Raw genomic sequence first — 14,973 nt, 5'->3', positions numbered from 1 at the left:
ATATATATATATATATATATATATATATACACACACACACACACACACACACATATACGTAATAACCATTATTATAATTATTATTTAGGTGACGGTTTGATGGAGGGGAGTGAGGTAATGTACAGCACATACGTTTGATCCCTATAAACAAATCATTTGTGTGCAGGTCATTCAGCGAAAGCTCAACGCTCATGTCCTCTTCAACGGGGGAGTGCATCATTATTATCAGCCTAAACTTTTTCACTACTGCTCTCTTTATCTTACTCTCTAACTCACTCTCCTTTCTCTTCCAGCCAGGGTACCCATGTATCTTCTCTACAGCAAGACATCTATCCCTGTTCCTCTATATGTTTAACCACTCATCAACTCAATACTACTCCTCCCTCCCAGCTGAGGGGGTTTTTGTCTTGTAAGTTACTTGATGACGCTGTTGATGCTGGTGCCACCATAAAAAGTACTGGTGCTGGTGCAATGTAAAAAGCATTCAATACACTGAGTCAAGTGGTTGGCATTAGGAAGGACATCCAGCTGTAGAAACCATGCCAAAACAGACAATGAGGTCTGTTGTAGCTCCTGGCCTCACCAGCTCCTGTCAAAATGTCCAACCAGTACCAGCATGGAAAACAAATGTTAAATGATGATGATGATGTGTGTGTGTGTGTGTGTGTGTGTGTGTGTGTGTGTGTGTGCATGCATGTACGTACATATATACATACAAACACATACATATACATATATGTATACACTTAATGTTGCCTGAAGCAGCTTTGAATAAAATATATTTGTATAAAATCATGTTGAACACATTTGATTGTAATCAGACATGCTAAATCCTTTTGCTGCAATAATAGTCATGGGAGACAATTCTTCACTTAGACATGTAAATACACATTTTGTTTTGGGCTGTGAATGACAACATTAGATCATAGGACACATGTTTCTGCATTGTTTAGCTTTGTCAGTTTTGAAAATTAACTCAGTTACTCACAACCCTGTAAGTATAGTTATACTTCCAAACACAGCAGACAGGATGTATGCCAGTGTGTGAATTGTTGCACAAAGCAGCTTTGAATAAAATATACTTGGGTAAAGTTGTAGCCAAGCTAGAATTAAATAATTAACACTTCCTGCAGCATTGATTATTTAAATGTAGCTTGACCAAGCAATTTGCACATCGGTAAACATTCTGACTGTTCTTTTCATAAATATGACTCTATATTTACTGGGCTGTGAGCAACTGAGTTAGTTTTTGTAGCAGATAAAGCAGAATGATACAGAAACATAGGATGTGCGATATCAAAGTGAAAATAGTGCCTAGAATAGTTAGAACACTAAATATGATTAAAAAAAAAAGATATGAATGAAAGCATAACACCATTCCAGGCTCACGATTTTACACACAGCCTAAAATTGACCCCTACTAGACATCCACATCATAGATAAGACTTTCATTTCCATAGTGCAACTCAAACTGAACTCTCTCTGAAAACAATAGAAGCCCCTATACTATCACTACTTGATAAAATGTCACCTACTCTACCCAGTCACCATTCACTACTACACTTTTTTTTACATAAACAGTGCTGAACACTGTAACACCAACTCACATGCTTGACATAGTACATTATAGTCACTCAATCACATGATACAACACAAACTTTACTCAACAAATAGAAGAAACACTAAACTAACAACAGAAACAATAAAGCAAATCTCACAATGAAGTCAAACACATCAACACAATTCTACAGATATCAGGAAGACAGAGGTACAGTTAGTGGTGCAGTAAAAGTTTGCATAATAACAATATAAGAATGATGATGATGATGATAATGATGCAAATGAAGAGGAAGGAGGAAAGAGGAAGCAGAAAACAACAAAGATGGGAATAATAAGAAGAAGAATGATTTGTTAGACTGTTCCAGTGTTTAGTCATTAACTCAACATTAAATGATTAAATGCTATCACTGCACAGCAGAAGTGCTAAGACCACTCCTCCTGGTGAAGAGGATTGGTCTGCAAGAGTCCTGTGCCAGTGCCACATAAAAAGCACTTGTGCTGGTGCCATGTAAAAACACTTCTGCAGTACCATGTTAAACGCACTGAGCACACAATGCAAAATGGATGGCATTAGGAAGGGCATTCCAGCCACAGAAACTGCCAAATCAGACTGGAATCTGCAGCAGCTCTTCCAGCTTGCCAGTCCTGGTAAAACCGTCAAACCATCCAACCCATGCCAGCATGGATAATGGATGATAAATGATGATGATGATGATGATGATGATGATGATAAATGATGATGCTGATGACAGGATTGTTACTGACGAACCTGATAATTTCTTGTTTATTTTCTAGGACTTTATCATCAGTTGCATTTACAGTGAGAATTATGCTAAACTCATCACTGTAGATTGCCATCTGTGAAGAGAAAGAAAAGGTAAATAGTAGAATCAGCCAAACCTTAAGCTTTGTAGGAGCCTCTATGTGGTTGCTCAACATGTTAGAAGTAGCAGCCAAATTTCCTTCAAATCACATCCTCCTTACTGTTTTACAGAAGGAAGGACACAGTAGACATTTAGGCAGTAGGCCGAATATTCTACTTCATTTAAAATAACCACGTGATCCTTGAGTGCCTTTAGCTGCTGAGTTCCCTCAGCTGCAAGCATAACCCTAGTTCTTTATTTATATGTTTTCTGCAAACATTAATCTACAATTATTTAAATTGAGCCCAAGTCACAGCAATCTACACTTAGTGTATTTAAGCATTTACTGCTTCAAAATTCCTGACCAACACAAAAGTTTGTATATTCTTACAAATGCTACCTTAAAGCTTGTCAGATGTGAATGTGTAATTGATCTCAGGTAGCAAGCTGGCAGAATCATTTATCTTTATTGTTCAAAATGCTTAGCAGTATTTCATTCATCTTCACATTTCGAGTTCAAATTCTGCTGCGGTCAACTTTGCCTTTAATCTTTTCGGGATGGATAAAATAAGGACCAGTTGAGTACTGGAGTTGATGTAATCAACTTACCTCCAGCCTTGAAAATGCTGGCCTTGTGCCAAAATTTTAAATCAATATTACCAGAAGCCTATTGATACTACTCTTATTAAATAATAAAAAATAACAAAATATAAAAACTAAGAATTAACTGTATTGACTTACCATTACATTCACTGTATCATGTTTAGTAGAGTCTACTTGGTCAACAGCTACTACAGTAACTATATACTCTTTTTGCGTAACAGCTGCTGGGACAAACAGATTATGGAGATTGCCGGTTGAAGGGTTGATGAAGAATTTGTCCCTATCTTTACCTGTTAAACTATAGACTGAAACAGAATTCTCCCCAGCATCTTTATCTTCAGCCTAAAGGGATATAAAACAGAATATACTAGATATTGAATAACTAAGTTTATTAAGAGAGATTTCATTGAACTATCACGTCTTATACGTTTTCTATCTTTGAAACACATTATGCTGGTCTACACAAACCTTCGTTTTCTTCACAACTATTATTTTAAAAAACCTTTTCCATTAAAAAAAAACACTATACACCATACTTGTTACGTTTTCCTTCATTATGCAAATAGACACAAATGACATCAAATTAACAAAAATGGACATAATCAACATCATATTGTCTACAACCTAACATCTGATGAAAAAATTAATGTTTTTTATCCAAGTTTTTTTGTTTTTTTAACAGCTATAAAACAATTAAGTTAAACATTTCGGTTCTGGAACCACTGGAATTGTGTGGAAATAATGAAAAAAAGACCTGATGGGTTTAGCCTTTGTCATATACAGTATTCTGATTCGTTCCTTCTCTCACATATTCTAAATGCTTTAGCAGAGGTGGGAGCTACATGTAGAGTATGAATAAATTGTTGGGTATCACCAACATTTTTTTCACTTGGTGGCATTTGCAACATTTGGCATCTCATCAAGTAAGTCAAGTGCATGGCTGCTGCAGTATCTCCTCAGCCAGGCAATTGTTTGTGCTGATGCTGTATTTCCAGTTACTTCTAACAATATTTATTGCAAAAGTACAATATGCCCTTTTTGCTGTCAAAATCAACAATAAAATCATGGCTGTGTATAATACATGATATGAAGCTGCAAAGTTTTATGTTATCCATTTTTTTAAGAAAAATCACAATGATGTAATGGAAACATTATTTTCTTTTAAAATTTTAAGGAGGGAAGCTGGCAGAATTGTTACCTCATTGGACAAAATACTTTGTGTCTTTTCTTCTGGCTTTTAACATTTTGAGTACAAATGCGGCCAAGGTTGACTTAGCATTTTATCCTTTTGGAGTTAATAAAATAAATATCAGTGAAGCTGAATCAACTTCCCCCTCCATTCCAAACTACTGAGCTTGAGCCAAAGTTAGAAGGAATTATTGTTCATGATTTTTATGACATTGGAATATGTTTTAGATAAAATAACATATTAAAACCTAATATATCAGATAAAAGTAGATTATCTTCTCAGGTAATCATATTGAGATTTTTAAGACAAAGCCCAAAGATCAAAAAGCATATTAAACATGAACTTTTACAGTGCATTTTCCTCCGTTTTTAGAATTTCTGTCTTTCTTAATGATGGATGAGTATGATGATGAACTTTGTATTAACTCTTTACATCTTTCTGGTTTTTTTTTCTTTTTTTTATTTGTTTATAGCAATTGTATGAAATTGGAAACTTAAGTACTTTTTATTCTGAATTGAAAATTAAGCTCAGACAGTGTTGTTTTCCTTGGCAAAATCCATCAATTAAAAAATAAATAAACAAACCTGTATTTTGCCAATTTCAAAAAATAGTGAGGCAGAAATTGGAATTCCAAAGTAGAGTGTATCTGTTGAGAATTGTGGACCATTGTCATTGGAATCTTTGACATTCACATCTATTTCAAGAGTTTTAACTACAATAAAAAGTGATTTAGAATGTATTTGTTAAGGTGAATGAAAATGTATCTTTGCTGTAATTGTTGTTGTTTAGATGTGATTCAGAAGACATACAAGCTAAATATGTTCCAGCCATTCTAGCCAAGACACCATTTCATCTTTTATTCAGACAATCTTTATAGAACTGCATTATCAAATGTGCCTTCCTTTCTTTTTAAGGTGATAGGAGTGACATTTGACTGCTATTTCTAGCAAATTGAGTAACATCATAGAAGCTCCCTTACTGGTTTGAGACGGTAGAGTTCTGACTTGCATCACTCCAATACAAAGGGTGGTTAAGTGTCGAAATAAGAATGCAATATTTAATGCTGTTAGATTTGTTGATATAGTCATATGGAATTATGGAAATGGCAGAACTGAGAAAGAACTTCCAGTGTAATTTAGTGGGAAATTTCATGCTAACAAGACTGGTACAGGTAAATGGTATGTCCTTATACCAGACTGAGTAAAACTGGTTCAAAGAAGAAGTATTGTCATTATACCAAATTAATTATAGTTGGCTTCAACAAATAATATGGCATTATCCCAGGTTAGGTGTAAGGAGTTCTAACAAAAAGTATTGTCAGTTTGTTATTATAGCAGGTTGGTCATGGTTAATATTGAATCTTAAAGTATTAAACAAATAATGCACTCAAGTATTAAATCAATGTATTAAAAACAGAATTAACCCTTTAGCATTTAAACTGACCAAATCTGGCCCAAATATTCTATCTGCTTTATGTTCAAACCAACCAGATCCAGCTTCTTACTCTTATCCTACAATGTCATTCTAAATACATACAATGACATCATCGAAATCTTAAAGTTATGAGATAATGCATGATTAATTCAAAGCAATGTGAATAAATAAGCATTACATTTGAGGGAGTAATCTGAATATTAAAGGATTAAAGAAGTATGAGATTAAAGAATTTTTAAAAAATTTAAAAAAGCATGAAAGAATTTAACAATAAAATCCTCCAAAAATAAGAACTAATTACATGATGTAGCAGATTAAGAGAAGAAAGAAAGATTTAAAGAAATAAAGAATAAACTAAAGAATGGAAGAATTAAACAGGAGACTTCCTCACCAATGTTATTGCTGCTAACAGATCTTTTTCCTCGAGTTGACTTAACAACATCCACATTAAGTTTAAGAATTGGTTTATTTTCTCTGTCTATTGGTTTTTTATGCATCAGTTGTTTATCTTTGATATAGAAATATTCTAGAAGAAAAGAAAGGAGATTTGACAAAATATCTTCCCTTATTTTGTTTTTCTGTAGTAGTTATAATGGTAGTAGTAATAGTGGTGGTAGTAGTAGTAGTAGTAGTAGTAGTTGTTGTTTAGCCCTAGGTCTAAAAGACCTATGATCAAAGCAATTGCAGTTTGTTCTTTATTTAGAAATGGTGTATCTGAAATGACATTATCTAATGATAGTATCATCTCCCCATTCACATCCAGTACATCTCTTGCTGAAAAAAACATCTCAGCCAAGGCCATCCTGTCTTATCTCGTTTAAATATTCAGGACTATTTCATTCAATTTGGCTGTCCTATTTTTTTAGAAAGGTAAAAAGATGGTAGGTTGTGATAAGAAGGCAATTTGGCAGCTATTTCTAGCAGCTTGAATGACCAAGCAGATGTCTGTTCTCTCATTATCAAGTTAATAACTGTTGCTGCTCACAACCACCTCATTATCGCAGGTGATCAGAGGTATGTTTAGGGGTGGTCGGTTCTCTCCTGATTTTGTAGACGACAGCAGTGAGAGACAGCTTCTTCTTTGGCTAGATTTGAACTCAGCTCTATAAGTTAAGGAAGAGTGTGGTTTGAGTGAGATTTGGCTACTATTTCTAGCAAGTTAAGTAACACTATAGAGTAGTGCTTCTCAAAGTGGGACAATGATTGCAAATAATGTTCATGTGGGCTCTTGTTATTCAGAATCACAAAGAAGCATCTATTTCATAATACTACCATGTGAGATGCATATTGTTTGATACACTGTATGGACAAACATATAAAAACAAGGCAGAGAGAAAGAGAGAGGTGGGGTGTCTAGTCAAACAAATTTACCTTTATAGTTTGTGAGCCGGAACTCGACATTAGTGCCTTGAAATTCTTCAAGGGAAGAGAAATTGAAAAGGCTTCTATTGCTGACTATCTCTTCTGCAACTTCAATTTCTATTACACTTCCAGAACTTATCTTTGGAGCATTATAGAATTTGATGGTGACCTATTGAGGACAGAAATGCAAAACCCAGATTAGTAAATAGATAGATGTTAGTTCTAATTTTATTCTGCTTTTTGTTTGATGAACAATAGTGACACAGGTTAAAGGTTTCCAAGGGATTACTTAGTGGTGCAAGTGATAAGGGATTGTCTGTGAAAATTGCTGGAACAAATATCACATAAGGTATTTTTATTTGAAAGCAATTTCTTTAGATTTCTTGTTGTGTGTGTATATATATATATATATATATATATATATATATATATCATCATCATCTTCATCACTGTTTAACGTCCGCTTTCCATGCTAGCATGGGTTGGACGATTTGACTGAGGACTAGCAAGCCAGAAGGCTGCACCAGGCTCCAATCTGATCTGGCAGAGTTTCTACAGCTGGATGCCCTTCCTAACCCCACCCACTCCGAGAGTGTAGTGGGTGCTTTTACGTGCCACCAGCACGAGGGCCAGTCATACGGTACTGGCAACGGCCACACTCAAAATGGTGTTTTTTTTCATTGCCACCTGCACAGGAGCCAGTCCAGCAGCACTGATATATATATATATATATATATATTATTTCTTTACTGCCCACAAGGGGCTACACACAGAGGGGACAAACAAGGACAGACAAACGGATTAAGTCGATTACATCGACCCCAGTGCATAACTGGTACTTATTTAATCGACCCCGAAAGGATGAAAGGCAAAGTCGACCTCGGCGGAATTTGAACTCAGAACATAGCGGCAGACGAAATACCGCTAAGCATTTCGCCTGGCGTGCTAACGTTTCTGTCAGCTCACCGCCTTAAATATATATATATAGCAGAAGGTGCATGGCTTAGTGGTTAGTGTATTTGGCTCACAGTCGTAAGGTGGTGAGTTCAACGGTGCATCGTGTCCTTGAGCAAGACATGTTCTAGTCCACTCAGCTGGCAAAACTGAGTAGTACTTATATTTCAAAAGGCCAGCCTTGTCACACTATGTCATACTGAATCTCCCTGAGAATTACATTAAGGGTACATGTGTCTGTGGAGTGCTCAGCCACTTGCACATTAATTTCACAAGCAGGCTGTTGATTGGATCAACTGGAACTCTCATTGTTGTGACAGAGTGTCAGTTAGTTAGTTAGTTATATATGTATATCAACAAGATATACATACATATATATATAAATAATAAATAATATATAATATATATATATATATATTATATATTATATATATACATGCATATATGGGTACAGGACGTTACCAACAGTGCAAATGACATGAAATACGTAAACAAATGAGGGGAAAACAAGTGAAATACATAAACCACGAGAAAAAATGGAAAACAGGACAAAGAATCACAGAGAAAGGAACCTTCATCAGTTGTTGGCTGTCTCTCTACTCCTCATTTTGAGCATTCAATGACAATATTTGTCTTCAAAGACAGTTGCTCCCATAAATTCTAAAAATAAATTAGTATATAAAAGTTTCCACTATCATAACAAATGCTTCTGCATGGTACTGAGAAATATATAGAGAGTGAAAAAAAGTTTCTTCTAAGCGAGCAACTCTAGACTGATTCCAAAGTCCATCTACAAGTGCTTGTGAATCAGTGATTGCTTCTACAGGTGAAGTCTACAAGTGCAAGTGAAAACGATTCAGAAAATGATTATAATAATAATAACAATTTTTATTATAAATAATCTTGACATTCTTTTTATTTTACATAAGATATTCTTTGCATTCTACTATTGTTTTATTGCCATTTATTTACAAATATTATAAATATTATGGGTAAAATATTCTTCTGGGAACGAATTAAAATTTATGACATTGCTACAATGGGAAATTATTGCTCTGCTTTGTGATTCTTCACTTTATGAGTGGTCTCTGGGATCAAATAAACTCGTATATTGAGGCATTACTGTGTGTGTGTGTGTGTGTGTATATATATATATATAAATATAAATATATATATATAGTTGAAATTTACAGAAAAACAAAAGATGAAGACAGGTGTATAAACAACAAGCAGGTGTATAAGTTTGATGCTCAGGAAGGTGAGAAAGTCTTTTACGTTTTGAGTCTACACTCTTCAACAGAAAAGGAACACAAGGAAATAAAGAGAAAGAACAAAAAAGCTTGTGGAGTTAGCGGTTTATATATATATATATATATATATATATATATATGTATGTATGTATGTATGTATGTATGTATATTGCATATCATAGTGTTGTATTCCACTTTCTCCTCTTATTTTGCACTGATTGTGGGCCTTCACAGCTACATATAAAGACATGTACATATACATACATATATACACAATATATTGTTACATACCTCTTCTTCTACCGTTATATTGCACTGATTTTGAGCCATCACTGTTATATTGTAACTGCTGGGTTGACTGGGGAAGCTTGATGAAATACTCAATCCTCCACTTGACTCATCAATACTGAATATGCCTTGATCTGCACAAAATAAAGATTTCATCTTGTTTGTTTGTAACACCATAAAAACAGGTGCATGCACACATACATATAAATATATACACTTACACACATATATACATTTACATATATAATCACAAAGATACACAAACACACACTCACAAATACACATACACACAGACACAGACACACACACATCTTATATATAAAATGGCAATTTCTGCCTGCCTATCTGTCTGTTACCATCTTGCTGCCTACACCAATGAGAACCAATCTTCACGAAACTTGGCATACATGTTAAACTAACATCCAGTTCAATTATAAACTAATTGAATTTCAATAAAAATCTACAATGGGTCCCCCCTAGTGGGGTTGGGCTATTATTTGATAAAATGCAAAGGGTGCAAAGAGTGTAGTGTAAGGGAAATGTGGTGATATAATGAGTGTGGCTGATATCAGGGAAGAGGAAGAACAGCATTTTGTAAGTGACAAATATGGAGTGGTAGTGGAATGGTAACATTAATAAAGATGTCATTCAAGGATATACACGTGATGCTGCATACATACTTTCGTAAATACATAGATACATGCATACACATGCACATAACTAACTTTTAAAATGCCAAGGAAGAGAAAGAAAGGTGGGTGTGAGGAATACACAGCTTTAAGGAGAGAGGGGGTAAGTGGCTTTTCTGCTGTCCATAAAAACTAGGCCAAAGTCTCTCATAATCTATAGATCATGGGTTCAATTCCTAGACCAGGTGGTGCATTGTGTTCTTGAGCAAAAACACTTCATTTCACATTGCTCCAGTACTCCTTTTGATCAGTGGGGAATGTTAACCAAGCCAGCCAGAGCGGAGGCATCATTCAAATGCTAAAACGAGGCAAAGCACATTGTGACCAGCAATGTATAACAATGTCTGATAGTCAAGTTTGTCACCTGATATTGACACTAATATTTCACTGGTATTTTATCAACCCTGAAAGATGGCAAGCAAGTTGACTTTGATAGGACTTGAAAATCAGGACATAGACATAATTAGAATATTTCTAGGTGTTTGATTGTTTGTCTACTAATTCTACCATAATTAAATACCAAAAGATATCTTGCCTAGTGATCTTCCAATTCTGCCATAAATGAATACTCCAAGGTCACAGAATTTGAAAACTCTTTTGTTTAAACAAAATTAAAATGTTAAATATTTTTTTTCTTTCATATCAAAATATCAAAAGCAAAATCCAGAGAACTTTACTAACCTTTTGCTAGTGTGAAGGAGGTTTCACCTGCAGAGTTGGCAAAAGCCAACATTGTACGATCTACTGCAATGTTATTAGCAATGTAGACAGTTGGTCTAAGCTGTATTTGGTTGTCACAGACATCAGTGACATTGATAGTTATGGTGTGGGTGTTGTTGAGCTGTGGTTCACCCAAATCACTGGCAAGGATTTCTACATTGTACATTGTATTTGTTTCATAGTCAAGACTATGAGTGGTGTATAAATCCCCAGCTGTAATGGAAGTTATGATAAAGATGATTAGAACATAACAATTATATCAGACAGACTAGAATCGAGTGGAATTCTCTTTTATTTCATTTGTTTAAAGATGTAAAAAAGAAGACTGTAAAGAGAGTAACTGAGCTAATATCAAAGATTAGACAGTGAAGAAAATGAGAGAAAACCCGATGTTGGCTGAGGACTAGAAAAGATGGAGGGAGGAGGTTGTATCTCTTGCTGTGTACCGTCAGAGCACTTTGCCCTCAGAGTTGTGGATTCGGGTTCATTGAGACAGATGTTGATGCTATTATTGTCATTGTTACCATTTTGCTTTTGCATCAGTTCTGACTCAACTGATTTACAGCCCTGATTAACATCCACAGATCTAATATAGGGTGTGATTTGAAGGAAATTTGGCTGCCATCTCTTGCAAGTTGAGTAACATCATAGAGGATTATGTGGGTGTGGCAGTGGTTATTATTTAATCTCAAATCACCTTTGTCCTTGTAAAACTAGGAAGAAAGGCATTCCAGTCATGACCAACCCATCTTTTTTCAAACAGTATACATAAGACTATCTGATATATCCTTTCTTTTTAAATGAATGGATATGATTGAAAGGCAATTTGGCTGTTATATCAAGTTACTATGTAGAAGTATTCAGTGGTCATAGTTGTTCTTTAACCTTAGAACAGCCTTCAGCTAGAACATCTACGATCATGACCACTTTTTCAGACATAGTGAAGGTAAGTGGATTAGTGGTGCATTGTGACCTTGAGCAAGGTGTTATATTTCATGTTGCTCCAGTCTACCCAGCTGCCAAAAATTAGTGGTACCTGTAATTCAAAGGACCAACATTATCACATTCTGTGTCACACTGTGAACTATATTAAGGGTACACGTGTCTGTGTAGTGCTCAGCCACTTGCACGTTAATTTCAGGAACAGGGGCTGTTCTGTTGATTGCACCAACTGGAACCCTTGTCATTCTCATCATTGACTGAAGGCCAATATAACTTCTCAAATGGAATGTTATCTACTACGTCCTTTTCTTTTCAAGACAAGACTTAGGAGAGATTTGACTACTATATTTAGCAAATCAAGTAATCATGTAGAGGATTCCTCATTGGCTTACACATTGTGAACCAATGTTTTGAAGTTATTAAAAAAAAAAAAACCAAAGAACTGCTTACTTGTAGGATTAATAGTAAATGGTAAAGAACTGTTGACTAGTCTGTAGAAGATCCGACCATTAGATCCTGAGTCAGCATCAGTGGCCGTGACACTGGTAACCTGAGAATAGAAAACAAGAGAAAGTAAGAGAAAGAAACTCAAAGGGTGGGGGGTGGGGGAACCTTACGCTCCTCAACACATTCAAAGATGATGCAAGATGACTATAACTTCAAAATCAGTCATTTTGCATTTCATTCAATTAAAATATTTAGACTTTATTAATTTTTGTCAGTTAATGTTATCCAGCATTTTTAGGACATCTTATAACCATACTTTCCATGTATATGATGGCTTAGGTGGCCAAATCTTCAGAGTTACCGCCAATACTATTCTTGTTAAAGAATAATATATATATTAAATCAAAAGGATCAAAGATTCTTCCTGTTCCAGAGGTTCATAAAGTCAGTTTTTCAGATTCTGTGGTACATCATTCAACTACTGCCGTAGTTGAATAATATTCTTAACGTAGCTTTTTTGTCGCAGTCTGTGTCTTCCAAGCAGTCTCACGAATTCAGTTTTAATCGAAATCAAATTTAGTTTTCTGAATTATGTCTGACTTGTAATAAGCTACATTTAAACATAAAATACTTAAAATTTGGCACAGTAGAACAAAGGTTAAGAGAAAAAATGTATAGACCAAACTGGTTGAGTGATGGGTAGTAACGCCCGACATCAAAATTTTTTTCATGTTTTCTGAAAAAGCAACGTACTACATGATCCAGGAATTGAAACTACAATTTTATGATTATGGATGCAACCACTAATCTACACACACACACACACATACATATGTGTGTGTGTGTGTGTGTGTGTGCGTGTGTGTACATGCACACATATATGTATATAGATGTGTGTGTGTGTACGCATGCATGAACATAATTAGACAATGTACAAACAAACAACAAAGGATAAGTACTCAATAAGTAAATAGCATATAAAACTGAATAAATTCAAGAATAAAAGGCAACAGTATTTTCTTTTAAATCCTTGAAAATAGTTATTACTGAGCATTCTAAAGAGAAATCTATCATTGAATAGTATTCTTGAATTTATTGAGCATCATAATATATTTACACACTCATATCCTTATGCACGCACACACATATCCTTATGCGTGCACACACACACATACACACGCTATATATTAACATTTAACATGCTTAAGTACATCATGTTGCTCTACAAGTTTTCTCTCTTCTCAATGCGACACCAATGCACCTGCAGTTATAAGAGAGAAAACTCACACAGTGGCATGATGCACCAAAACGTGCTGAAGGTTCCTTAAACACCAATAAGCAGGCTTAGGTACCTTTAGACAAGTTCATAAATTGTAGAGAATTATTAGACTTAAATTTCCAAAGAAATAATAGCAGAACTTACAAACAGATTAGGACTGTCATTTTCTTTGACAAAAAATGTTTGGCTACTTGTCACAAAAACAGGCTGATTATCATTCTGGTCTTCAACTCTAATGGAAACAGTGACTGTGGATTGTCTTAGTGGGTTGCCATTGTCTCTAGCCTTTTCAAAAAGACAAACAAGTGTAAAATTTGAGAGTAAAAGGGATATAACATAACTGAATAGAAGATAACTCTTTCTTTCTCTCTCTCTCTCTATATATATTTAGAGAGAGATAGGTAATAGTAATCGTTTCTTATTAGGAAACAAATTAGTTTTTTACAGGATTGCAAAGAGAAATGCTCAAGTTAATTGAGACAGGGATAAAAAATTTTAGTTACAGAATAAAAGCATTACATTTGGGTCAACGACTCAACATACAACTGTTGTATGTTGAGTTGTTGACCCAAATGTAATGCTTTTATTCTGCAAATTATAATTTTGTGTGTGTGTGTGTATATATATATATATATATATATATATATATATATATATATATATGTCAGTATGTATGTATATAGATTGTTTGAAGTGGTGTACAGATTTTATATATGAAGAAAAAGGAGATAGTCAGAATTTTAGATAATTCTTTATTAGCACTTTTGTCTAATCCATGGAGACTTCTCAGATATGAATTTTACAGAAAATTTCTTTGCCTTTTTAGAAATCTGGATGAGGATATTTTTTTGTTTGCTTTGTTATGTATATGTGTGTATATATATAGAAAAAGAGAAAGAACAAAGAGGAATGAAGGAAGGAGAGAAAAATGAGAGAGAGAGATAGAAAGAAAGACAGAAGAGAGAAGAAAGTAAAAAGAAAGGAGGAAGAGAAAAAGAGAGAAGAAAGTAAAAAGAAAGGAGGAAGAGAAAAAGAGAGAAGAAAGTAAAAAGAAAGGAGGAAGAGAAAAAGAGAGAAAGCAGCAACTTTTTCACATTTTTCTTCTGTGAGATGGTTTTTATTGTTATATTTGGGGATAGTAGTTTCTTCCCAGGTTTTGTTTTTTTAAAGAATGGGAGAAAGAAAGACAAAAACAAATCCTCGGCTAGATTTGTATAAAAGGCAAAGAAATTTTCTGTAAGACTCATATCTGAGGAGTCTCAATCAATGAGACAAAAGTATTAATAAAGAATTAACCAAAATTATGACTGCCTCTTTTTTCTTAATATATATGTATGTATGTATGTAGATATATATATATATATATATATATATATATATATATATATATATA

The 14,973-nt window shown here is 34.4% G+C and overlaps 1 protein-coding gene across 1 annotated transcript in view; it reads right to left on the bottom strand.

The window, feature by feature from the left end:
• LOC106877697 (protocadherin-23) overlaps nucleotides 1–14,973 on the bottom strand; it is a 111,859-nt gene that overhangs the window by 22,498 nt on the left and 74,388 nt on the right. The window contains exons 31-39 of the mRNA XM_014926651.2: nucleotides 13,725–13,865; nucleotides 12,305–12,404; nucleotides 10,874–11,125; nucleotides 9,507–9,637; nucleotides 7,021–7,180; nucleotides 6,041–6,175; nucleotides 4,800–4,927; nucleotides 3,165–3,368; nucleotides 2,330–2,418 (exon numbers count right to left, since the gene is read on the bottom strand). Of these exons, the coding sequence (XP_014782137.1) occupies nucleotides 2,330–2,418; nucleotides 3,165–3,368; nucleotides 4,800–4,927; nucleotides 6,041–6,175; nucleotides 7,021–7,180; nucleotides 9,507–9,637; nucleotides 10,874–11,125; nucleotides 12,305–12,404; nucleotides 13,725–13,865 (1,340 nt within the window). The remainder of the gene's footprint in view (nucleotides 1–2,329; nucleotides 2,419–3,164; nucleotides 3,369–4,799; nucleotides 4,928–6,040; nucleotides 6,176–7,020; nucleotides 7,181–9,506; nucleotides 9,638–10,873; nucleotides 11,126–12,304; nucleotides 12,405–13,724; nucleotides 13,866–14,973) is intronic.

Source organism: Octopus bimaculoides, chromosome 22 (genome assembly GCF_001194135.2).
Source record: "Octopus bimaculoides isolate UCB-OBI-ISO-001 chromosome 22, ASM119413v2, whole genome shotgun sequence".
NCBI lineage: Eukaryota > Metazoa > Mollusca > Cephalopoda > Octopoda > Octopodidae > Octopus > Octopus bimaculoides.
Note: the sequence above shows the minus strand (reverse complement) of the source record. Positions and strands in the feature narration are given on the sequence as shown.